The 26427-nt window shown below is 48.5% G+C and overlaps 2 protein-coding genes across 15 annotated transcripts in view; one reads left to right on the forward strand and one right to left on the reverse strand.

Annotated features, from left to right (window-relative positions):
• Positions 1-26427, reverse strand: part of LOC140897920 (C-type lectin domain family 2 member B-like) — a 38402-nt gene that overhangs the window by 10420 nt on the left and 1555 nt on the right. For 2 of the 5 annotated variants that reach the window (XM_073311213.1, XM_073311210.1), the window contains exons 2-6: positions 11471-11785; positions 9866-9952; positions 7459-7649; positions 6500-6603; positions 4554-5554 (exon numbers count right to left, since the gene is read on the reverse strand). In XM_073311213.1, coding sequence (XP_073167314.1) covers positions 5389-5554; positions 6500-6603; positions 7459-7649; positions 9866-9952; positions 11471-11594 — 672 coding nt within the window. In that variant the 5' untranslated portion in view covers positions 11595-11785 and the 3' untranslated portion in view covers positions 4554-5388. Of the gene's footprint in view, positions 1-4553; positions 5555-6499; positions 6604-7458; positions 7650-9865; positions 9953-11470; positions 11808-11892; positions 12858-15408; positions 15914-26427 lie in introns of those variants that run through there. The other 3 variants (XM_073311209.1, XM_073311212.1, XM_073311214.1) reach the window with 3 other exon arrangements.
• The window catches only part of LOC140897918 (C-type lectin domain family 2 member A-like), a 44217-nt gene continuing 32460 nt past the window's right edge, over positions 14671-26427 (forward strand). For 8 of the 10 annotated variants that reach the window (XR_012154868.1, XR_012154867.1, XR_012154865.1 and 5 more), the window contains exon 1: positions 14671-15484. The gene's annotated coding sequence lies outside the window, so the exon portion shown is untranslated. The remainder of the gene's footprint in view (positions 15485-26427) is intronic. The other 2 variants (XM_073311204.1, XR_012154872.1) reach the window with 2 other exon arrangements.

The raw sequence follows: 26427 nt of genomic DNA on the forward strand, positions 1-26427 counted from the left end.
ACAGTAAAAGCTATAACAAACTGTGGGGAAAAAATTCAAATATCTAGTACGCAGCTTGGTCATAGACAATGCTGCAAATGTATCCAAGGTGAGAAGAAATTATTTAGAAGAGAGTCCCAAGCTAACAACATACGGTTGCAGTGCTCATTTGATGCACCTCCTAGCCAAAGACTTCAGTTTTCCAAAAATAAAGGCTAATGTTGATGAAATTGCAAAATACTTCCCTAACAAGCACTTGGAAGCAGCTGCTCTGAAAAAAGTGGGAGGAACCAAGCTAACTCTCCCACAAGATGTGCGATGGAACTCAGTCGTGGACTGTTTTGAGCATTAGATCAAGAACTGGCCTAATCTGACGACAGTTTGTGAACAAATAGATGGCACTGTCACAGCCAAAGTTTAGAAGGAACTGAGGGAGATCTTAAAAAGAGAAATATGCAATGACAGAGTTAAATTACAAGCATTAAAAAAACGAATGGGACAAGCACTATCTCCGGCTCATTTTCTTGCAAATATTCTCAATACTCGATAGCAGGGTCAAACCTTAATTGCTGAAGAAGAGGAGTTGGCGAGGACATGGACATCCAGCAATCATCCCTCCATAATGCCAACTATAATAAACTTCAGAGCTATGGGTGAACTATTCAAGAAATATACGTTTGCTGATGATGTTTTAAAGAAAGTCACACCAGTGAACTGGTAGAAGTCACTTAAGCACTTGGATTCAGAGACTGTTGAAGGGATAATCTCATTTTTAACAGCAGTAGCTTCTTCTGTCGGTGTAGAAAGAATATTTTCTTCCTTTGGACTAATTCATTCCAAATTGAGAAATTGTTTGGGACCTGACAAAGCAGGAAAGCTTGTTTTTCTTTTCCAGATTATGAACCAACAGGAAAAAGAAGGTGAAGACGACTGAGTTAGCTGCAGAAGGCAATATTTTAAGTTTCTCATGTTGATCTGGCTGACAGAGTCGATTTAACTTTTGGTTTTTTTAAAAAATATTTCATTTCACTATTTTAGTTAAAAACAATTTTAACAAAAACAAACCTGATTTTAAAAAAAGTGACTGTTTAACTAAACTCAAAAAATCGTGCTTGTTTTGTTAAATATTATGTTTGCTGTTGAAGAAAAAAATCCAGAATACATAATGTTGTTTTAGTTAAATAAAACAATTTAAATGTCTGTCTGGTGATGTTCTCCTCCTAATTCAGCCTGGCAAGAAAAAACGCCAAATATTAATGATTAACCTAAAAAGAAAAGGAGGACTTGTGGCAGCTTAGAGGCTAACAAATTCATTTGAACATAAGCTTTCATGAGCTACAGCTCACTTCATCGAATGCATCCGATGAAGTGAGCTGTAGCTCACGAAAGCTCATGCTCAAATAAATTGGTTAGTCTCTAAGGTGCCACAAGTCCTCCTTTTCTTTTTGCGAATACAGACTGACACGGCTGCTACTCTGAAACCAATGATTAATTAACCTGTTGAACTGGCGATAGTTCACCTCCCAATGACTTCATAACTATCGGCTTCAGTTACCTTTGGTAAATGAAATAACCAAACAATCATTCACTGCCTGATAGTAAAACTAATCTGAAAAGTTTCCAAAATAAATCACTTTAAAAATGTACAGTGTGTACCTTCTAAAAATGAAACCTACATCGATCTCTGAGTTATGAAGAATATGTATTAAGGTTATAAAAAACCAACAAGAATGCACTTTTAGGCATGCATCCGATGAAGTGAGCTGTAGCTCACGAAAGCTCATGCTCAAATAAATTGGTTAGTCTCTAAGGCGCCACAAGTACACTTTTAGGTAGAAATCCATGATTAAATCGAGCCTTCCTGACTAGTGATTTAAATCATGAATTAGAACAGGATATAAATCAAATCCACCCTGTCACACACCCAGAGCCCTGCACAGGAAGCAGCCAATCCCCCCCCCCCATACACTCCCCCGCACAGACACGGATCACCCCTCCCCCACCAGCTCCCCATACCCCTCTCCCGGAGCTGGCTGGGGGCCGGGCAGATCCCGCGGGCTGCAGCTATGCACCCCCGCTGCAGTGGCCCGGCTGATGGGGGGGCAGCTGCTGCCCGCACCCGCCCCGCTGAGCCCGCTGGAGGGGGGCCGACCGGGCCGGCTGCAGCGAGCCCAGAGCCGCGCACCCCGCCTCGCCCCCGGACCCGCTGCGGCGCCCGGCCCTCGACCCGGCTTTACCGAGCTCCGTCTGCAGCCCGCGCTCTCCACCCGGCTCGGCTGCAGCCCGGCCCCGGCTGTTGACCAGGGGCCTCGCCCGCCCCGGGCGCTGTGCAGCGCGGGGACGCCAGGCGGCCGCACGAGTCACGGCAGGGCAGGGCTCCTGCCTCTCACCGCGGGGCTGGCCGCGCTCACGCAGACCCTGCCCTGCTCCTGACAACCCCCCCCGGCCGTCCAGCCTGGCACCCGCAGGAGCCAGGCCAGCTGTAGCTCACGAAAGCTCATGCTCAAATAAATTGGTTAGTCTCTAAGGTGCCATAAGTACTCCTTTTCTTTTTACGAAGACAGACTAACACGGCTATTACTCTGAAGCCTCCTATGGACCATCACCGCCAGTTCCAGATCGCTCAGGGCAAGAGCCCATGTTCAGACAGGTCACCAGTGTCCTTGGGCCAGCCCGGGGTGCAAAGCCAAGGGCCTCATGAATGGCCTGTTATTGCCAATACTCCCCTACAGAGCAGCGTGTGCCCGATGGGACGTGACAAGCGGCCACCCCATGTAGAATCATAGACAATTAGGGTTGGACAAGACCTCAGGAGGTCATCATCCAGCCCTTGGTCTCACCGCCCTCCTGCCTTTTGTATTTGGGATACCAGGTGAGCCCGAGCCCTTTGCAGAGGCACCCAAGGGAATTAAATTATTTGGGCAAGATCACTGGCTCAGGGACCTTTGAAAAGCCCGGCTTCGAAGACTTCCGGGATTGTGAAAACCCCCTGTATAGTTAGGTTGTCAATCAGGGACCCCATGTTCAAATCACTCCACGTTTCCCAGGAAAATTCCAGTCCAGATTCAGCCTTAAGCTGATCTGACCATTTTTGTTTCCATGATTCTCAGTAGCTTCATATTGTTTTTCCAGTAATATGATGATAAAACAGCTGTATGGTGTGCTAGCATGAGATGCCTGTCTGTGGGCTGTTGAACTAATGGCTTCATACCATATAAAGTCCTTTTTCCTAGGAGCAGGAATGTTAGCCTTGTTCTCCTGGCTAGCTCCAAGATCCAGCTCCAAGGTCCTGTCTCACTCATTCAACATTGAGTGAAAGTATCTGCGGGACACAGGCCTTTCTGGCTTTTCCAAAGCTGCTGACTCATGTTGCTGGCATAGCTGCTGTTACGTTCCACTCCGCTTGAGTGGTCTGTGACTACATCTCTGCACAACACAGTGAGCTAGGTCTTTCGTTTGTTTCTAAGGTGCTTGGGATCTTTAGGGAGAGTAAGGGTGCTAATTAAATGCAAAAAGAAAAGGAGTTCTTTTTGCGAATACAGACTAACACGGCTGCTACTCTGAAACCTGTAATTAAATGCAAGATCATTAATTTTACTGATAGCCAGTCTGGATGTGTGCATTGGTAAGGAGAGCAATGAATGAAAAGAGGAATCCCCAGGTTTAGCACAGCCTCAATACACTGAGATGAGCTGCACAGCCTTCACCCCACCCCAGCTCTGACCCAAGGAAGACAGAGACTGTGGTGGAGGGAAGAATGCAAGGGAAAAAAAAAAAGAAAGAAAGAAACCCAGAAACTAGAGGAGAGAGAAAACCAGACAAAACCAAACAGATGAGAGCATAATGGTTTTTTAAAAAATGTTTTTTTAAAAATACATCTGATGAAGTGGGTTCCAGCCCACAAAAGCTTCTGCCCAAATAAATGTGTTAGTCTCTAAGGTGCCACAAGGACGCCTCGTTGTTTTTGCTGATGCAGACGAACACGGCCACCCCTCCAAAACCTGTCAACATTTTTCTGTAAGAGGAAAAATATGCATCAAAATTATACAGAAATAAAAGCCAATTTCAAAGAACCTTGCAGATGGACTTTGGATCCACACACACTGGTTTCATTGGAACTTACGACCTGTGCCTAACCATCATCATGCTCGCTTTGTATCTCGTCCCTACCTGTTTCATCGGCTTGGGTTGTAAGTTCCTCAGGCCAAGGACAGCGCCTGCCATAGGTAGGGCCCTACCAAAGTCACGGCCATGAAAAATGTGTCACGGACCATGAAATCTGGTCTCCCCCTGTAAAATATGCTCTTTTGTGTGCTTTTACCCTATATTATACAGATTTCACAGGGGAGACCAGCGCTTCTCAAATTGGGGTTTGCAGGGGGGTTGCAAGGTTATTTGGGGGGGGGGTCGCGGTATTGCCACCCTTACTTCTGCGCTGCTGCCTTCAGAGCTGGGTGGTCGGAGAGCGGCGGCTGCTGACTGAGGACCCAGCTCTGCGGGCAGCAGCATAGAAGTAAGGGTAGCGGTACTGCAACCCCCCCTACAATAACCTTGCAACCCCTCCCCCCCACACACAGCTCCTTTAAATAGCTGAAATCATAACATTTAAAATTTTTAAAATCCTATGCTGTGAAATTGACCAAAATGGACCGTGAATTTGGTAGGGCCCTACTCATAGTGTGGCACTGTCAAATATAATGATTGTACCCTCTGAAGGACAAACAGCAGCGACTTCTCTTTCGTCACATTGATGGATTTTAAGTGCAGAGTGCCAGCAGCTGGATCACAGGCACCGACTTTTGTTTTTTTTCCAGTGGGGGCTTCGCCCCTGCTCCACCTTTGCTCCACCTCTTCCCACCCCCTGCCCTGAGGTCCCACCTGCCACTCGCTCCTCTCCGCCCCTCCCCTGAGTGCCTCCCGCTCGCTGATCCACAGCCAGCCCCACGGGTTCCAGAACAGCTGATCCGCAGCCAGCCAGGGAGCCGGCCAGCCACTGTGGGTGGCGGGTGCTGAGTGTCCCCTGTTTTTTTCCCCCGTGGATGCTTCAGCCCCAGAGCACCCACGGAGTTGGTGCCTATGAGCTGGACCTAGGTACAGAGAATCCCCAATACAACTGTTTTCCCTCTGACAGACGGCAAGGATATGGAGTTGAGCGTCTCCCTGGTGCTTCAGAATTTGCCAAAATCTTGGTATCACTGAGGAACAAGCAGATGCCGAGAGGATCTGGCCCACCTTCACTTGCATAGAAACAAGATACAGCAGGTCGCTAGCGCCCCCACCCCTCTGCTGCCTTAAAAACATAAGGTGCATTTTAAAAAAATGTATCGAGTTCGATCTAAATTGATACAATTAGGTTGAGTAGAAAAGTCGGGGCGGGTGTGCGGGCGTCCCTGTGCATACAGTAGCACTTCAGCTGAGCTCTGACGTCTCCAATTGCCCTTGCGCTCCATTCTGCCCTCTCGGCATAAGTCCCACAGGCTTGCTGCAGATCCAGTATCGCACCGTGTCGCACCAGGAAGAGGTGACGGCTTCATCATTCAGATACGCACACTCGCCGTGCGCTCTGACTGCGAACCTGCATTGCAAGCAGCACAGAATTAAAGTCAAGGCTTTGTATTCTGTGCAGCGCAGCAGACAGAAAGCAAGCGGCAAGGGCCTCTAAATTATGTAGCACTGTCCCCTTTCACTTTTGTACAGTCCAGTTCGTCTAATAGCCCTTGTTATGGTTCACATTAAACGCTGCTCTCCGATTTTTAATTTCACTGTGATGCAAAATTTTGGTGCAAAGTTCCAAACACAATTGCATCACAGAAGTTGTCAAGGAGAACTGGGAAGTTTAAGCAGCTAGGTTAGGAAGAGCTGGGGCTTTTCTTATCTAGGAAAATACTGAGTTTGGGGACCCAAGCAGTTGAAATGTTGGTCACTGGGAAGGGGATGCATCACTTTTGTCTCTCCCCATTTTGGGGACATGAAGGAGAAGACTAAATTTGAGGGAGGGGGTTGAATTTTTCTTTCACAACGCCAGCAATCCGTGATAGCAACTATCTGCCCCAGGATCTGGGACTTCATCCAGTGGCGATGCGGAAAGTATGCTGGCTTGATGCTTCTGTTAAAATGGTCAGCAACAAAACAGTTGTGTGTGGACGTTGAAAACAGCCTTAGTAGGGTTGGGTTAAGTCCAGCTGTAATCAGCTGAGCTATTAAGACTTGTCTCAGAAGTATCCTTTCAAGTTACAACAGCAGTTCTGTCCATTTCCTCAGGGATATGTTTTACTACTCAAAACAGTTCAACATAAAGCAAAGAACTAAACCGGGCTCTGCTTCCAGCAAGCACCTACCTGCTCCCTGCAGCTCTCAGCGGAGCAGCTTGCTGACCTTTGATCTAAGCTTGCAAGTCACCTGATCCTCTCTTGGGATCCCTGGCCTCAGCCCTATCAGCTGGGAGGCAGCTAACTCGTCACATCTGTAGCTAAGCCAACTTCCCTGCTAGGGCCCCCCATTGACAAGAAAGACAACTCACCAGTGATTGAATTCGGTGCCATTGGTCCATTTCCAGGGCTGACCCGGTTCCCTCCGGAGGCCGATCCAGTGCTCAGAGAGGTCTTTATGGCGCTTAATGAAAGCCTTTCCAAAAGAGGAAGATATTCATCATAAAATATCAGAGTCGGAAGGGCCTCAGGAGGTCATCTAGTCCAACCCCCTGCTCAAAGCAGGACCAATCCCCCAATTTTTGCCCCAGATCCCTAAATGGTCCCCGCAAGGATTGAACTCACAACCCTGGGTTTAGCAGGCCGATGCTCAAACCACTGAACTATCCCTCCCATCCTGTCACAATCTGCATTTGAGTCTCTCTGTGCTGCCGATGGGGCCTAGTGCAGTCTGCAGAGCTGTTCTAGCTGCCAGCGACAGCAAAGTCGCCCTTGTTAAGGTTACGGCTAGGGCCTTACCAAATTCACGGCCGTGAAAAACGCGTCATGGACCATGAAATCAGACCTCCTCCTTGAAATCTACCTATGCGGGGGGTGTGGGGGGGTGAAGTGCAGGGCTGGGGGCATCCTAGCTAGGGGCTCCTACTGTGCCCCCGACTCCAGTTGCTAGTCCCTGGGATGGGGTGGGACAGGACTTACACTTCCCTTGCACAGCTGCTCTCAGGGGAGATCAGACCCACCTCCGGGTACCTCCCCCAGCTGCAGGAAGCTCCAGGGCTGGGCAGCAGCTCCGGAGGTACCCAGAGGTCGGTCAGATCTCCCCCCAACTCCCGCCCGCAAGCAGCTGTGCCGGGGAAGAGCAAGTCCTGTCCCTCCCGAGCCCAGCCCGGACTAGCAGCTTGGAGCCTCGGGCTGGGGGGCTCCCAGCAGCATGGGGGCGATTAGATCCACCTCCAGGAACCTCCACCTCTGGGGGAGGAATGATGGGGGGGCACAACCCTCAAAAGCTTGGGGACCACTGCTCTAAAGTCTGAAAGGGTCTCTCTCTCACCATTTCCTGCTGGGTGTCAATCGCAGCCAAGGAGGCACTGGAGGAGGAGCAGTTCCTCTGGCTGTTGTTCCAGTTCCCTTCGGCCTCAGAGAAATAATAGCATTTCCCTCCGAACCCGACCCAGCCGTCCAGGCAGCAGCGAGCAGCAGCCGGAGGATCAGGACCAGCGGACGGTGGGTTAGATACTACCACTGAAAATGAGAAAGTCAAACAGGGTCAGAGATTCTCTCCCTCTCTGTATAGGAGGGGGGTAAGGGGCAATAAATGTTCTCAGAACTAGAGCCCTTCATTAAACCAACCGGAGGATCTGAGGGACAAAAAGGGGCATGAGAAATGACCCCAAATCACAGTCAAACTCTCAGCATGGAATAGGAAATCTTGGGCCTCAGGAGGAGAGGGGATACGTAGTCTGGGAGACACCATCATCCCCCTAGTCTCCAGGCAGGGGTCACGGTCCCCTAGCTGTAGATGCAGAGGAGCTGCTCTGGGAGTGCTGTGGGAGTCAGGGCTGGTACCTCTGCCCTAGCCCCAGGCACCCCACACCAGCAAAGCCCCAGGGAATGGCCCAGCCTCTGCCAGGGGAGGCTGGTGACATGGGCAGTGGGGAGGTGCCACTCAGAGCCAGTTCCCAGCCGGGACGGACGTCCCTCTTCTGTCACAGACTCCGAGGCAATGCTGAGAGGGCAACTTTGGCCCTCCCCCTCCCTTGATTCTCCCATGATCCCCCCCCCCCCCGCCCCGCCCCACGCTGTGGAGTCGGCTGGGAACAGACACGAATGTGCAGAGGGGGCGATGAGCCCATCCCCAGGGCTGCAGATCACAGGAGCGATTTAGGCAGTAGGGGGCTGGGGACTCATATTTTGAGGAGTCTGTTTCGGTTCTTTGCATTACTTCCTAGGAGGGCAGGTGAATGAGTTACACTCGCATTTCCCTGAAAGGACGGAACATCTCCAATTCCTGCATCCTACTGCACAGGTGACACGCTCCCCCAAGACGCGGGCCATCAAGGCAATATCGCTCTCGGTTTAAAACGCAGCAAGAACAGCAGAAAAGCTTCCAGCCCCAGGTTTGAACCCAGCTCAGTGCACCACAGGTGCTGGAACTAGGGGGGCTGCTGCACCCCCTGGCTTGAAGTGGTTTCCATCATCATATCCAGGGTCTACAGATTGGTTCAATGGCTCTCAGCGCCCCCAGTAGAAAAGTTGTTCCAGCACATTCTACCTCCACATGAGACAGAGGCCTTGTCTACACTAGAAAGTTGGATTGCTTTAGTGATCCTGATAGAAATTAAGCCATCTCACCCCCTAGTGTGGATGTGGTTATGCCAGTATAAAAGTGCCCACAGCAGCATAGCTATTCCTGTATGGGAAAGGGGAATACGCTATATTGGTGTAAGGCACCTTTCTCACACTATAACTGTGTCCACACGAGAGGTAATACCGACGTAATCGTGTCAGGAATAAATCACACCCCTGACACTGTTATACTGGTACTATTTCCAAGTATAAATCAGGCCTGAGAGTCACATGTTACAGAGTGAAAAAGGAAGAGTTTGAAAAAGGCTGTGATGATCAGTCATGCTTTGATACAGTGGCACGGCATTAAAACCTACTGTCCCTGGTGTGTGGCTGACGCATAATGCCCCCTCTTGTCCAAGGATAGTGCAGCTGCCGCTCCGGGCCTCAGTTTCCCTCTCCAAGGTTGGTCTCCTCAGCTTCCCAGCCACTGCTTTGTGCTGCAGATGTGGCTTCATCCTCCATTCAAGTCCACAACAAACATATCCCCTTCCAGGTTACCAAGGGTCCAAATTAAGAAGTCCCAAACAAACAAAGATGTCCCCCTGAACTTCCCATCAGCTCACCCTCTACACCCAGTTCCTAGCCCTTTTCCTTACAGACCCTTGCTCAAGACCTTCCAAGGGAGCCTGCCTGTTCCCTGTGGGTCTAGCTCTCAGTCCCTTTATAAGACCCAGGTGATTAAGCTCTCACTTGACCCTCCTTAGTCCCCCTCCCTCAGGCTAGGAAGCAACTAATTAACTAGCGCAGGGGTGGGGCTGGCCCCATCTCCCCTTAAAGGGACCAGTTCCCCTGTGACACCTAGATGCCATTTCATGTTACTGATTGTCACAGCGATTCCAGACACTGTCTATGGCAAATCTCTGGCCCCCTCTACCATAGGTGCTGACTTCCTGCATTCCCGGGGGTGCTCGAAATGCAATCCTTTCATTGCAGTAGAGGCACAGGGATGGTCACCCCTGGGTGACAGGAGAGAGCTGATTTAAAGGGCCAGTGATGAAGTAGTCAGAGGGCCAAGGAGTGGAAGTTGGAGGCTGAGGAGGTGTGAATGTGTGACTGTGATCCCTCCAAGGCGAAACAGGAAGTGCAGAGACTGAGGGCTAGGAACTCACCAGCCAGAACAATGATGATAACGATCAAAACTAAGAGGACTCCAGCTACGAGAGCACGTTTCTTGAACTTGCGGTTACATGAATATCCTAAAATAGGGAGAGAAAAACAATTAGTGCACTTTGGGGAAGCAGTGTTATCTAAATAATAACAGAAATTATTTGATTTCCAGTGAGACAAGATGTGTGAGGTAATAGCTTTTATTGGACCCATTTCTGTTGGTGAAAGAGACAGCATTCAAGCTACACAGATCTCTTCTTTAATTCTGTGTAAACTCAAAAGCGTGTCTCTCTCAGCAACAGAAGGTGGTCCAATAAAATACATCACCTCCCCTGCCTTGTCTCTGTAATGTCCTGGGACCCACACGGCTGCAAGTACACTGCAGTGGTTGATTTCCAGTAACATCTACAGACTCCAGCTGAGATCAGGGCCCCATTGAGCCAAGCCCTGCACAGACACACAGGGAGAGACAGTCCCTGCCCTAAAGGGCTTACAATCTAAATAGACAAGACACATAAAGGAAGGTTTACTTTCCCCATTCTACAGTTGAGGAACTGAGGCATAGAAAGATTAAGTGACTTGCCCAAGGTCACAAAGGAAGTCAGAGCGAGGAATTGAACCCAATTCTCCTTAGTTTTAATCCAGTGCCTTAACCACAAGTCCCCACAGTTTCTCTAGGGAAGCACATTCCCTACTCTCAACCCACAGCACCGGAGCAAGGCCCTAGATTTCTGAAGAGTTGACTCCCAGGTCTCTGTGTCTAAACCACAGAAAATACTTCAGGTCCATGCTGGGCAATGGCCAATACCAGAACAAGGCACAGCCTTCCAGCAGGGGTCCTGATCTCAGCAGGACCTCTAGGTGCTGTGGTAATATAAACAATAATGTAGGGATCCGTTCTATTATCAGAGATCCAGGATAAGGTACAGAACACTGATTCTCTTGGGAACTAAGGCATTAACTGCACAAAAATTTGTATTCCTTTAATGACGCCAGTACAGCCCCCCCCTAGTGTGAACACATTTATATAGGTATCAAGGTACCATAAGCTTTTTCTACAGGTGATAACCCCATCTTTGCCAACCACACCAGGAATCGAACACACACTGACCAGACAAGTGGTTCTTGAGCTGTGGCCCAGCCAGCACAGAGCTGCGGCCCACGTGACATCCTCAGGGCCACACAGGTCGTATGGGATGCGGCCCACAATGGTAATAGGTTGAGAACCACTGGACTAGAGAATTGCACATGCACAGACCAGAATAAGAGAGTCCACATGGGGGTTGTACTGGGGTAGGTATATCCGTTTAAAGTCACATCTTAGCTTATATGGGGATAATTTTCCCATGTGGCCAAGCCCTTAGTCTCTGTCTCTCCCGCTAAGCATTTCCTAGAGAGTGAGGGTTAAGGGCGCTTGTCTCCATGGGAGAATTTACTGGTACAGGCCATGCCAATAATATTAAACCACTACGGTTATACCGGGGTAGCTCCCCATGGAGATACATTTATTCCAGAATAGGAGTGTCCACACAGGGAGTTATACTGGTATAACTACAATGGTATAATTATACTGGTAAATTTCTCTGTGCAGACAAGCCCTAAGTTACCTGGTTTGTCTCCTCCGTCCAGGTGTCCATGACAATTAAGAGGCTCCATCAGCTGCTGGTGCTGCTGAATAGAATTCTCTCCTCCTCCCTCTGCATTTTCATTGCCATTAAGACGCTCTTCCATTTGGAGTTTCCCCGCAGAACGATCTCCGTGTCCGTCCTCTCTCTGCAAGGCACACGAGCTATGGACACTGCTGCATGTGCCGGGCTCTCTCTCTCTCGCTATAACCGTGTCTGAGCTGGAGGTAGCAGAGTCCAGAGAGCTGTAGAGATTCCAGCCTCCGATCTCCTCACCTCCAAAGCTTGCTCATGGTTCTGAAATCACAGATAGAGGACACTGGAAGGATTAGTGACATTTGTCATTCGGTGCTTTGCTGATCAAAACAAACACCCAAAACTTTTAGCAGTAGAATAAATCTTACACTTAAATAGCATCCTTAATCCAAGGGTACTTTAGGACAGAAGTGTCAAACATCCGGCCTCTCTGATGTATTTATGTGCCTTGCAGTATTCAGATAGCCCAGGTAAAGGAGTCTTTGTGGCACCTCAGAGACTAACAAATTTATTTGGGCATAAGCTTTCATGGGCTATAACCCACTTCATCAGGTGCATGGAGTGAAAAATACAGTAGGCAGGTGTAAATGTACAGCACATGAAAAGATGGGAATTGCCTTACCAAGCAGGGGGTGAGTGCTAACGAGGCTAATTCAATCAGGGTGGATGTGGCCCATTCCCAACAGTTGACAAGAAGGGGTGAATAGCCCAGAACCTCATCTTTCATTAAGAAAAAAGTAAAATGTCTAGGCCTTATGGTTGGGACGAAAACCTTCCAACGGTGACACAAGGGTAAATCAGTTCACTGTTATCTGCCTGAACGTCAGCAAAGAGCCTCAAACTATGACTTGAGGAGGACTTGTGAGCTCCCCATATCCCATTTAATCTCATTGGCGTGTCAGCTCTAAAGCCCAATACTGACATTGAAGTGTCAACATTAACTATGTAATCACTGATCATTTTAGCAGAGGACGGTGGGGAAGAGGGTGGAAATTGTTGCAGGGAAGGAAACACAGAGAGAAGAAGGGAGGAGAGACAGAGGGAAGAGAGAGAGAAAGGGCTTTTCTATAGGTGCAAGTTGCATCAGTACAACCAGAGGGGCGAATTTAAACCCATTTAGTTAACCTGTGCAAACTCCTGAGTGGATGCTCTTAGGTTTAGACTTTAAAAAGGGCAGAAGTAGCAGTGGGCCTAAAGGTGAGGATATTTTCTCACTGAAGGATACTGAATGAGGCAATGAGTAGGGTGACCATACGTCCTGTTGTGGCCAGGATAGTCCTCGTTCGAAGCCCTGTCCTGGCCAACCCGACTTTTTTGACAAAAACGGGCATTTGTGCTGTTTGCTGTTCCCAACTGATCAGTTGGCAAGCACAAACGAACAAATGCCCAGTTTACCAGAAAAGATGGGTGTGCCCCCCTAGGGGGGGCATGGAGAAACGGGGGGAGGCGAGGTGCTGGGCAGTGGGAGGTCAGCCACAGCCACGGTTGGCATGGAGCTCGGGGGGGTCAGTCACAGGTGGCACGGGGCACGAAGCTCAGGGGTGGGATCAGCCCCAGCCCTGAGCAATGCAGATCTCACGGGGGAGGGGTCAGCCCCAGCCGTGGACAGCATGGGACGTGGGTGCTCAGTCCCAGCTGCAGGCGGCACGGGGCTTGGGCGGCATGGGGATCGGGCAGCATGGGGCACAGAGCTCGGGGGACAGGGAGGAGTAGCCTCAGCCCTGGGCAGCACAGAATTCTGGCGGGGGGGGGGGAGGTGTCAGACCCAGCCGTGGGCAGCATGGGGCACGGAGCTTGGGGTGGGATAGGGAGTCAGCCCCAGCCCCAGGTGGCGGGGGTGGCTCTGGCTAGCCTTGTGGGGGGCGGAGGGGGTTTGCGGGGCAGCTCAGGCGAGCCCCAGGCCGTTCCATTTTTACTTCAGGAAATATGGTCACTCTAACAGTAAAGCATGCAACAAATACTAAAAGTTCAGTCCCCATCATTTACCGTTTGTATTACAGTGGCACACAGAGGTAGGGCCCCTTGTGCCAGGTACAATACAAACCTATAACACAGAGACAGTCCCTGCCTGAAGGAGGGCACAATCAAAGGGTCTGCCCATGCTGCAATCAGGAGTTGAGATTGTAGATGTATCTGAATCATCTTTGATGCAGCTAGATCAAAGCGAGCTGGAGTAACAACAGCTGCACGTCACCACGGGAGCACGGACAGAGGCACGAGTTAGCAACATGAGTTAGCAACATACGCAGGAGACCGACAGCTTGTTCAGCCCACGCCGCCATGGCTGTGTCCGTGGCTATTGTTACTGGAGCGAGCTCTGGTATTCTAGCTCGGTACGTCTACCCACTCTGCAATCACACCTCCCAGCTGCAGTGTAGACGTACCCTAAATCCAGGGCAAGGGGCAACAGGGGAAGCACAAGGTACCAATGAGATAGTTATGAACAGTGGGCTAGGCAGCGGTCACAGCTTTCCCGCTGCCTGACCATGGCCATGTGTTCTGTCCGCAGCAGGGCAGGAATCTGGGTGTTTTCCTTCGTGCCCCAGCTACTGGCATGTGGGGGTTATCTCAGCTTTCATGAAAAAACAAACAAACCGAAAAACACCCTCAGAGCGTCTAGCCCTCGCCCTCGGTGAGAAAAACTCGAGGCCGTGATGCGAGTGCAGCTACCAGCTAGAAAAAGGACCCGCATGGATTACTTTTCAAAAAGTCATTCATTATTTTTATGCCAGTCTCATGATGACGCGGGATTTTTGGACGCTTGAGGTTGGTGAGACTGTCTCTCCCCAGGGTTGTGAGTTCAATCCTTGAGGGGGGCATTTAGGGATCTGGGGCAAAAATTGGGGATTGGTCCTGCTTTGAGCAGGGGGTTGGACTAGATGATCTCCTGAGGTCCCTTCCATCTCTGATATTCTATGATTCCTCCATGTCACCCAGCCACCCCATGCAGCCCAGCCCCCCTATGCCACCCAGCCCCTCTCCATGCTCCCAGCCCCCCTCCATGCAGCCGAGCCCCGCCCTTCTGCCCGGCCTGCTCCCGCCACTCCCATCTCCCCCCTCCACACGGCCCCGCCCCCCCTCATTGAACTCAGTGCGCAGCCGCAGGGCCGGGCGGCGCGCTCAGGCGCCGCTTCGGCTTCTGTATTCTGTCCCCTTCGCCTCCCCGTAGGACGTTCGCCGCAGCCGCCGCCATTTTGGTATTGGCGTCGGCCGGGCCTGGGAATCTTCCTTCGGGTCTGTGATGGTTCACGCAGAACACCCCCCCCGCGGCCAAGGTGGAGCCGCCCCCAGGGCAGGAGCGGGGGGAACCCAGGCGTCCTGCCCGGAACACGAGCGCCTCATAGCCCCCTCCCCTCCCCCCCTTTTCATCTGCGGGGCCCTCGCCCCCCCCCCGGCCTTCGCTCCGAGAGCGGGGCTGAAACCCCCAGGCCGCCCCTCATCAGTGTGGGGGGGATCGAGGGTTCCCCCCCTAGCCCCCCCCGAAATAGAGGTGCGCCCTCCCCAGACCCCCCCCCAGGATTAGTGCAGGAAGAGGGGAGGATTAGGGGTGTCCCAGCACAGCTGCCCCTATAAAAGGGGGGAGGTGCACCCCCCAGGATTAGTGCAGGAAGAGGGGAGGATTAGGGGTGCCCCAGCACAGCTGCCCCTATAAAAGGGGGGAGGTGCACCCCCCCCAGAACCGCCCCAGGATTAGTGCAGGAAGAGGGGAGGATTAGGGGTGCCCCAGCACAGCTGCCCCTATAAAAGGGGGGAGGTGCACCCCCCCAGAGCCCCCCCAGGATTAGTGCAGGAGGAGGAAGGGGGGTCTCTAAGCCCCCCCAATTCCTCTTCTCCCACGACCAGACACGGGCAGCTCCACTTCCAGGTAGTGAGGCAGTTACCACCTTTGTATCCGCTCCTGCTGCGGCGCCCCTGGCCCAGCAAATCTCATCTGGATCCCGCCTGCAACTCCCCGGCTCGGTAATACTCTGCTTCCTAAACCTCGGTTCTTCTCTTATCTAAACTCTGCAGGTGCATCCTTGCCCCGGTCTTTGTAATACACCCCCATAAAGGGATTAACCTTAAAAACCATCAGAGAAAGTACTGAGTGAGAGTCACAGTGAGCTGTCGTAACTCACTTCAGGCGAGAAGCCAGAATGAGTCAGTTCATTTCATAACCAGTTGTGATACAGTCTCAGTTTGAAAAAGTGCAAAGCAATGTGGGACAGTGCAAAATATGGGCTGTGAAAGGGTCTCAACCAAGTGTGTGGGGGCTGCCCCTCAGGACACAGGTGTATAAGAGGTTGGGATGGATTTGCTATCCCCCACCAGTGTGAAATGGGGGCTCTGAGGGTAGGGCCAGATTAACTCTCCTGTGGGCCTGGGGCTAATAGATTTTGTGGGGCTGCAGGAGATTTCGAGTGGGCTCAGAACAGGGGCAGGGGATTGGGGTGCAGGAAGGGATGCTGCTCCAGCTGTGGGGTGGGGCCAGGGATGGGACGGGGTTGCGGTGCAGCAGGAGATGGGCTCTGGGAGGGAGCTTGGGTGCGGGAGGGGGCTGTGGGGTAGGGGGTTGGGGTGCGGGAGAGGGTGCGGGGTGTAGGCTCCGGCCAGGAGGCGCTTACCTTGGGCGGCTCCTGGTCAGCGGTGCAGCAGGGCTAAGGCAGGTTTCCTGCCTGCCCTGGCTCCGCACTGCTCTGCTCCCCGAGGTGGCCAGCATGTCCGGCCACTAGGCAGAGGGGCCAGGCTGCTCTGTGCGGTGCACACTGCCCGAGCCCGCAGGTGCCGCCTCCGCAGCTCCCTCTGGCTGTGGTACCCAGCCAAGGGGAGCTGCGGAGCCAGCGCTGGGGACAGGGACAGTGTGCAGAGATTCCCCGAATGCCCCTTGCCTGGGGCACATTGGCGAGCCGGCGCTTGCGGCTCCACCCCAGGGTGAGGGGTGGCTCGGGGACTGGTGTCCGGCCTGTGGCACAGAGACTTGCTGTGGGCCGGATGAAAAGACGCAGCAGGCTGCATGTGGCCTGCGGGGCCCCCCTTAGCCCGAGGCTGCAGCCCCTAAAGCCCTTGCATTAATCCGGCCTTGTCTGAGGGGGTCCCAATGGATTTGAGTTTGAAGTGATTTTTACTCCTTGAGGGCATTTGGGGGTGTAAGCAAATGTAGGCAGGGAGTGAGGTCCTTCGTCCTTCTCTGTCAGAGGTAGATTCATCAGGCATCCTCCCCAGATGTAGTGTGTGTTTGGAGTTTGGTTCCCCACTACATCAAGCGTCATCTGAACAAATGTGGGAAAGCATGGAAATGCAGAGTTAAGTTCATCTAAATACCCTGAAATCTGTCCAGTGTCCCCATCACCCAGTCTGTCCTATCCATGACATGGGCCCTTTCCCTTGGAATTTCTGTCCCCCCGGCTTGAATTTTTTGACTTTCCTGGCACACTGCAAAGCTCATATGCACCGAGGATGGGATTTGTGGCTAATGGGAAAGTGCACTGGGGAATTTTAAGGTGCCTTGATCACATCTGATGTTTCAGTGGTGTGTGGGGGAGGAAGTAATGCTGCTTTGGTCACATTTTACTTCATATCTCCTATATCCATGTGTTTTGTACATGTGTGTTCAGCCCAGGTCCTCTTTGGTGTGAAACTTGTTTAAATCTGAAATCTAAATAAAGAAATAGATACATGCTGGTGACAACTGTCAGAACTAGTTGGCATCTTAATCCCTGTTTGCCTTGGCAGTTTGTCATGGTCCCTGGGAACACAAAAAGAAAAGGAGTACTTGTGGCACCTTAGAGACTAACCAATTTATTTGAGCATAAGCTTTCGTGAGCTTCCGATGAAGTGAGCTGTAGCTCACGAAAGCTTATGCGCAAATAAATTGGTTAGTCTCTAAGGTGCCACAAGTACTCCTTTTCTTTTTGCGAATACAGACTAACACGGCTGTTACTCTGAAACCTGGGAACACAAGCACTGTATACTTCAGTGGCTGGCTGTGGACTCTGAAGAAGTCTCCAGTTTTCAGGTGTTGGTCTTATTAGCTATATCCCCCAGAGTTTATGGAGCAGGATATGTGTAATTGAATCACAAGTGTATACAGGATTCAAGGCTTCCAGGATAAAATAAAGTCTAACCTCTTGTATATAATAAAAGGTTAAAATGGCTGTGAAACTCCCCATGGCTGGTGTGAGGGAATTATAAGGGAGAGATGGGGAAGAGGCTGGATACTTTTTGCTGTGTAACTGAAGTGTAAGAGGAGAGAGAGTGGCTTGGTAGATTGGGCCTTCTCTTCAGGAGGAACAAAAAGTGTGTTTAACATGTGTTAGGTGTTAGAACCTTAGTGCAGACAGAGCAATTTGTATTTTAACATGTGTTAGCTGGTCAAGGTAAAACCTATGCTCCCTCCAGTGGTTGACCCCCACCAGCTAACACATTAAAATATAAATCACCCTCTCTATATTAGGGTTGTAACACGTCTGCAACACACCTTTTTTCCTAGTGAAGACCAGGCCTTAGAGGACAGTCTGATCATGTAGGGGGCAGATACAGAAACAAAGTTAAGGCCATTTGTGGGAACCTGAACGCTTCAGTTCAATGCTGTCCAGTTTTTTAAAGTTTCCCCTTAACTGAAAAACTTCCTGTTTCGGTTTTTAGAAATGTCATACATTTTATATTCATAAAAACCGTGCTGTTGACGAAAGCTCAGGGCATGAGTACATAATTTCATAACGCACTGCAGCTGACTCCTACAGGGAGCTCTCTAGCACACCATGCTCTTTAGATGGCTGGTTACGTGCTTTGTGCACAACAAACTCAGGGGCTGGTCCCGTAAGCACTGCAAACACTAGGCTGTACAGGCTCTAACTCTGTGTGGGTTCTCTTTAAATACACCCAGTAAGCAAGGGGAGGAATCTTTAGTACGTCTGGCAGGAAAGAAAAGGTGAAAATACCCTTAGTCATTGTCCCCAGATGCTACAAACATTTAAACACCTGCTTAACTTTATGCACATGAGTAGTCCCACTCAATGGGACTATTCAGACATTAAGTCAAGCACATGTAATGCATAAGTATATGTATAGCTCCACCCTAGACTGTCTCAGGTATGCTTTGGGTGTTCAGTTTATTAATCTCCTGCTTCTGGCATTTCAGGAAATTCCCCAGGCACATAGAGGCAGACTCACTGAGCAATTTTTGATCACATATCTGTCATATCTTAATTCTCCTCACTCAGATTGAAACCTCAATTCAGGCCCTAGTTCTCTATTCAACTGATGTGGATATTTCTCTCTCCGCTGGCTCAACGTCAGCGATGTCTACGCTACCATGGTAAGTCGACCGACGCTCCCTGGAAGGTGGTACCTGTAACTGAGGCTGCAGAAGAGTTTTCTTTATAAATCCAGGTTTTCAGATACTTCACTTCTTGACCTTTTGCAGGTCTCCCAACGTGGAGAAGGGACAAACTAAGGTGTGGTTTAGTTCCAAATATCTGTTGTTGTTTATTATTTATATTGTGGCAGCACCAGGACCTCATGGTGCTGTTTTTAGCATTAATTTAAAAGGGGGTTGCTTAATAGGTGGAGATATAGGTTTGCTATATCCTATCCATAAGTAGGTAGGACCATAATGGGAAACTAGGACTGGTTGAAGCCATGAATACTTCCCTCTAATGAGCGGAGATCAGCAATGAGTCTGTCTGTGGTTGGGTTTGATTTTCTAGAATGCTGTGTTAGTGTGAGATTGATGGAAGGTTTATGCTATCTTAGGCTTTTCTATGGTGCCCATCACCATACTGTCTAAGTTTGTGGTTACTGCTTTGAAGGGTGAGTTTTCTCTTCTTTGTGAAAGCAAAGCATCCTCTGTCATACTGAGATCCCTATTTGTTTTGATTGTTACTGTTTTGAAGTTCTTTTTTCTTCGTGGAAACATTGTCATACTGAGATTCCTATTTGTACTGATGGGTTATTTATATATTGGTGTCTTACAAATCGTTGTTATTATTTGAGGATGCCTCTTCATATTCCCACCAATGGGTAAGAAGTCCTCGGGTGATTGAACCCTTTCAGAATTATGCTCATTTGGAACCTCATGACCCTTATGGCACTGTGGTATGAGATTATATCAGGGATGTGGTCCTTATCACTGCATTTCCTTTCTGTGGGTGTCTCTTTATTCCTGTAGTCTAGTTTGACCAGACTTCAAGCCCCTTTGTACCTTTAATTTTATAATAAGGTATGTCTTCACTGCAGAGTTAACCCAGGTGAGTGGCACTGGAGTCTGACGCACCTGGTTTAGCCTAGACTGGCTGAGATCAGCCACACTGGAAAGCTATACTCAAATCACTGTGTCCTGGTGTGGCACTCACTTGTGTGACTCACTAGGACTTCTGGGGCCATACCCCAGGTTTCTTTGTGCTGCAGGAAGGTGAGCTGCTCTACGATTCTTTGCCAGTGAGTTGTCCCCCCTGCAGGGCATACAGCAGGAATTGTGTGAAGCCATTGGAGGACTATCAGCATTGGAGTGGCTTAGCCTGTATCCTCACTACAAAGTAGGCGGGTTACCAGACTCAGTGAAGTGAACACCTAGGCTTTTGCCTGTAGTCCGAGGGTTTAAAGCACCACCAAACTCAGGTTAGAGTTTTGGGTATGCGTACGGGACAGGGGTTGGGGCAACATGTGAGTAAAAGCCCGAGTTAGCTGTGCAGTGAAAACACACCCTGAATGATAAGATGGCTGAAGTGTGCGGCAGCATCGATCTGACTTGATGGCACTCTAACAGACTATGGTGGGTGCTTTTAAAAAGACAAAAAAAGCTTGTTTAAAGGAGAGTTGTTCTCCAGAGCAATGTGAGGATTGTCAAGGTTTTATCTCCCGCTTTCTCAGGCCCAAAGGCCAGGGATCTCCTTATCTCAAGTGGCTCTTCAGAGCTGGACATTGGAGCACAGCAAATTCTGGCTGTGGTTCCATGAAGGACCACGATAGGCCATCTTTAGCTGCCAAAACCCCATCCTCAGGTAAAGGGAAGCCTCTGGATTCCTTAGTCAAAGCTTTCAATGCTAAAGTTTGGAACCGGTTCTGATCCAGGCTCTACACTAAAGAACATAAGTCATCTGTAAGTGATGGTGCAAAATTACCACCCACACTTTCTCCAGTACCACAAATGAACCGGGAGCTGTTGTGCTGGCAACCCCCTCAGGGCTGAACATTAAGGACTCCAGGAAGCAGTGGGGCCCCAGGACAGGCTCCCCCTCCAGTGCTGAGCAGAGGGCCTGCCAAGATCCCAACTCTAGTTCTTGGCTAAGACAGTGCCAGGCATTGATGAGCCCACCTCTGGTGGGAAGGAGTCGGGAGGATGTTGCATATTTGGTGGCTCTGTTGGGGATGCAAACGTGCAGCCTTGAGCCTCCAAATCCAACAGTTTAGTTGGAATATGTCAAAAGCTCTTGGTTTGCTTTTCTCTGCCCTTAAACTTGAGTGGCAGGGGAAGCATTCTGAGGAGAAAGGCAGGCCCTGGGAAGAAGAGGAACCATTATGCCAGCGGAGGTCATGGATCAGATGTGGATGGATCAGATCATTCACTTCTACAGACCTCAGTTCTGGAGGCCTCAGATACCATCCCGACACCTCAAATCCATTTGAGGTCTAGATTCCATCAGTATTCTGATGCCACTGACTCTCTTTCTCCTTCACTTGGCACTTTCCCATCAGGTAGCTCTGGTGCTGTATAGTGCAGGACTCTTCAGTGCTCAGATGTCAGTTCTAGGGGTTGTCGGGGTTAGCACAGCTGCCTGCTAGCTAGGGTTGCAAACCTTCCAGGATTGGCGTGGAGTCTCCAGGAATTAAAGACTCATCTTTAATTAAAGATTAATGTCATGTGATGAAACCTCCAGGAATACATGCAACCACAATTGGCAACCCTACTGCTAGCTAGAAACTTTTTTTAAATGAAAGTTTAGATCCTGCACAATCTGAGTATGTTAAAAGTCACATAAATACCGCATGTGAGCCAAATCCATTTTACATGCCATATATTCGATGTACACCCTGCTCTAGATTCTCAAATCCACGTTGCGTTAAGATCTTTCTGCTTCTTCCTGCACTGTAAATCTAACATGTGACCTTTCCTTTCCATCCACAGTAGTAAACCTCGTCACCTTACATCTTGACCACTGCAGATCCTCCTTTGTGGCCTTGGAAATTCCCCTCTTGCCTCATTTATTCAAACCAAAACTGCATTTTTCTGGCTCATCACTTCAACCACATCACCCCTCTTTTTGCACCCCTTCCCTTTCTCCACTGCATCAAACAGAGAATTTGTCTTCCCTTTTAAGGCTCTCTACAGCCTGTTCTCATGCTACCTAACACCTCTCATTTGCTGTCAAAATGTTGACTCCCCCCATCTGTTCTGCCACTGATGCCAGCCTTCACTGCCCATTGGTCAAGTTTTCCAGTAAGCACCTTCAGGCATTCTCCCATGCTGCCCCTTATGCTTGGAAGGAGTTTCCCATAAAAATCCACACAGCCACCATGTAGTCCCCTTTCAAATTCTTCTTTGCTGTGCTGCCAAGGTAGCTTGAATCTCTATGGATAGAAATTCCATGCTTGAATAATAAGAGTATAGAAATAGGAATATACTACCAACCACCTGACCAGGATGGTGACTGTGAAATGCTCAGGAAGATTAGAGAAGCTACAAAAATCAGAAAACCCAATAATAATGGGGGATTTCACTTATCTCTGTACTGACTGGGTACATGTCACCTCAAGATGGGATGCAGAGATAAAATTTCTAGACACCATTGATGACTGCTTCTTGAAGCAGCTAGTTTTGTAACCAACATGAGGAGAGGCAATTCTTGATTTCATCCTAAAACAGGATCTGGTCCAAGAGATGAATATAGTGGAACTACTTGGTAATAGCAACCATAATATAATTAAATTTAACATCCGGGGGAGCGGGAAGGGGGAAATACCAAAGAAGCCCATCACAGTAGCATTTAACTTCAAAAAGGGGAACTACACAAAAATGAAGAAGCTAGTTAAATAGAAATTAAAAGGAATAGTCAGAAGGGTGAAATGCCTGCAAGCTGCATGGAAGCTATTTAAAAACACCATAATAGAGGGATTAACTAACATGTATACCCCCATAACATGTATACCCCCAATAAAACCAACAACAGTAAAAGGACCAAAAATTGCCACCATGGCTAAACAGAGTAAAAGAGGTGGTTAGAAACAAAAAGATATCCTTTAAAAATTGGAAGTCAAATCCTACTGAGAAAAATAGAAAGCAGCATAAACTCTGGCAAGTCAAGTGTAAAAGTATAATTACACAGGCCAAAAAAGAAGTTGACGAGTAATTAGCAAAAAACACAAAAACTAACAGTGAATTTTTTTTTAAGTATATCAGAAGCAGGAAGCCTGCCAAACAATTAGTGGGGACCACTGGACAATCGAAGTGCCAAAGGAGCACTCAAGGAAGATAAGGCCGTTACAGAGAAGTTAAATTCTTTGCATCTGTCTTCACTGCAGAGGATGTGAAACCTAAACCTTTGACAGCCAGAAGCTGTGGATGACCTGGATGGATCACTTGATAAATTGCCTTGTTCTGTTCATTCCCTCTGATGCATCTGGCACTGACCACTGTCGGAAGACAGGATACTGGGCTGGATGGACCTTTGGTCTGACCCAGTATGGCTGTTCTTATGTTCTGCTATGGTGCCTAGGCAGCTGGCGTGCTGAGACCACTACTTATTATGCTGATAATTGTCACGTTATTTCCTTTTGCTCCCGTCGTTGCATTTATTTGTTGTATCACCTTATACTTAGCTTGTAAGCTCCTTTGAGCAGGGACTGTCTCTTTGTTATATCTGTACATTGCCCAGCACAGTGGGGCCCTGGCTTCTGGGCAGAATCTCAATACAAATAATAATAATTGGGTCTCATGCTTGTTGGAGATGTCATGTATCTCCTGATCTACTGACATAGTGAATGGAGTGGTGCTTCATCTGGTAGCTTGGGTTATGGAGCTTTAACTGTCACTGGACTCTCTCTTTTGGGGTACAGGACACCCTTTTGCTTTCTAGAAAGCCCTCTACCATGAAGTGTTATGCACAAACCTAAAGGAGATTTTTTGCACGAGCATCTTACGATAACCTGCCTCCTGAATCTGCACCAGTCCCTCTTGTCTTGAACTATTTGCTGCATCTTAAAACATTTGGACTGTCAGTCTCTTTTATAAAGTTCTATTTTTCTGCCATCTCAGTTTATGATTCTGTGGATTGGGGTGAAGCCGTTTAGTCATCTGACCATATCAAGGTTTATTAAAGGGCTGATTAATGCGTAACCGCTGCTCAGAGACCCTATTCTGATGTTGAATTTGAATGTGGTACCAACAAGACTGAGGGAGGCACTTTTTGGTCAGCTTAGGAGAATTCCACCTGTCCCTAAAGTCAGTTTTGTTGATGAACATAACATCTGCAGGACAAATGAGCATGCTGCAGTTCTTAATGGCTGATCCACCCTTGACAGCCTTCCACAAAGTCCAGGTGGTTCTGCAGTCTCAGCCTAAGCTTCTCTCTAAAGGCATCTCTGAAATCCACCTAAATCAGTCTATTATATGGCAAGTGTTTTCCCCTCAGGCCACATAAACAACCTGAAGTGATTAAACTGCACACTTCAGATGTCAAGGGGGTCCTTAATTTCAATTTAAGCAGGGCGAAGCCTTTCAGAAAGTCTCAGACTTCCTGTGGAATAAGATTAATGCCGTCTTCTTTCATATTTGCTAAATACACACACACTGGCACGCACTGGTGAAGGTCCTGCTGCCTGTAAATCTTAGAGCTCATTCTGCCAGGGCCAAGGCTGCATCTGTGGATTACCTCCAGGAATGTTTGAGCTTTGCAAAGCAGCTGCAGGGAGTTCTGCATATACATTCGCGCAGTGCTACTTTAGATTTAGCATCCCGCTCTGATGCTAGGCTAGGGAGAATGGGCTTACACAACCCTTATTTAGTTGTCTTTAGTCCACCTTCCACCTGGGTTATACTCTTTTCTGACTCCCATCTCAAAAAAAAAGATAATTTATTTACTAGTTCTTCCAAAGTGTTGTCTCTGCATAATCATACCACCCCTGTCCTTTTCCCTTTCCTTCAGAGTTCGCTGTCCGTGTGAGTTTCAGGTGTAAGGAACTGAGGCAGTTACTTCCAGAAATGTTTATTCCTTTGTTGAATTTGACCCTTTATATAACCTCTGACCTCCTCAGCTGGTCCTCATAGAGCTTAAAATGGACATGGCTTTTAATGAGCTCTGAAGCTCGCAGAGCCATAGGATGCCACGCAGAGTCAGCCCTTCAGCAACAGTTACTGGTGACTAACATCTTTTGATAGAGACCAAATCTGCGGAAGCTGGATGTGGACAATTCTCAGGATGGAAATGGCTTGGATCTAATAATTCTTCTGTGCCAAAGTGTTAATATTTAAATTCTCTCCCTTTGGGTTTTCCCCAGAAATGTTGTTCTTATTAAATGACTTGTATAGTTGCATCACCCTATGAAATGAATGTGCTGGAATCTTTCCTCACCTGGATATTTCTAAAAATATTTTGTGTCTGTGCTATTTCTTGTCGGACTTCACTGAGGAAACATGTTTTTAATTTTGGATAGTAGTATATAAATGTTTCTACCACTTTCTGGTCTGCACTTAAACTTACCAGCCTAGCTATATTGGTCAGGGGTCTGATTCTCTCTCCTCCCACCACCGAACGACCTGTCGACAGAGCTCCCCAGTAGATTGCAGCTAAGCCAGCAGAAAAGCACTTCTGTCGGCTTAGCTTATTTCATTTGGGGAGGTGTTGTTATTACATCAGCTTCTGCTGGTGGGCATGTGTCTACACCAGAGGGCTATGCTGGCACTGTTGTGGCAAGAGAGCTGTGCCAACAAAGCTCCATAAGCCTAGACCTGGTCCCAGTTTGCTATGTCCGTTGATGCTTAAAAATTGTAAAATATTGAGATTTTCTTATGAGAGTCTGCCTGTTTCTCTGGTATAGAATTTTGTTGTATGGGTCTAGTTGTGAATTGGGAGAAACATTGCATTGTAGCTGCCTCCCCGAAATTTGTAATGCCTTGTGTGTCTCAGTCTGACAGGACATTTGCGATCTAAGCCCTGATTCTGCAAGCTTTTAAACTTTATTTGTTAGTTGAGCACATGATTAGCTCTACTGAAATCAATGGGATTACTTATGTCCGTAGTTCTCAAACTTTTGCATTGGTGACCCCTTTCACACAGCAAACCTCTGAGTGCGACTCCCCTTACAAATTAAAAACACATTTTTTATATTTAACGCTATTATAAATGCTAGAGGCAAAGCGGGGTTTGGGGGTGGAGGCTGACAGCTCGTAACCCCCACTTAATAACCTTGCAACCCCCCAAGGGGTCATAACCCACAGTTTGAGAACCCCTGATTTATGTGCTTAAAGTTAATCGTGTAAGAGTTTGCAGGAATGGGGTTCTAATTTGCAAGGTTGGTGATAGTGAGTCTGCTCCTTGGTGTAAGACCTCATTGGTTTAGGGCAGTGGCTGTGTAAAATACATTGTCTTGGGGAGGGGGGGAAATAGCCTCTGAGAATGTGTACTTTGAAGCCATACATTTTACTGCTGGTTTTTGGCTGTTGCTAAAAGTTGTCACTTTTTCATTGGAGGTTTAAGAAATATTTGTTTAGAAGACATGGCTATGGTGAGATATTAAGAACGTTTGTGACTTTTGAAGCTACCTATTCAGATTTAATGTGTTTAATAATCTTCTCTGTAATTAATTCCAATTGTAATCTCTCTCCAACAATTTTGAAAGGGAGAAAACACTTTTTAAAAACGTTACAAGATTTCTTTTCACTCATATATTTTCGTGATGGTTTTGTATCTATTAGGTGTTGCTGCTTA

The sequence above is a fragment of the Lepidochelys kempii genome, chromosome 14, assembly GCF_965140265.1.
Source record: "Lepidochelys kempii isolate rLepKem1 chromosome 14, rLepKem1.hap2, whole genome shotgun sequence".
NCBI lineage: Eukaryota > Metazoa > Chordata > Testudines > Cheloniidae > Lepidochelys > Lepidochelys kempii.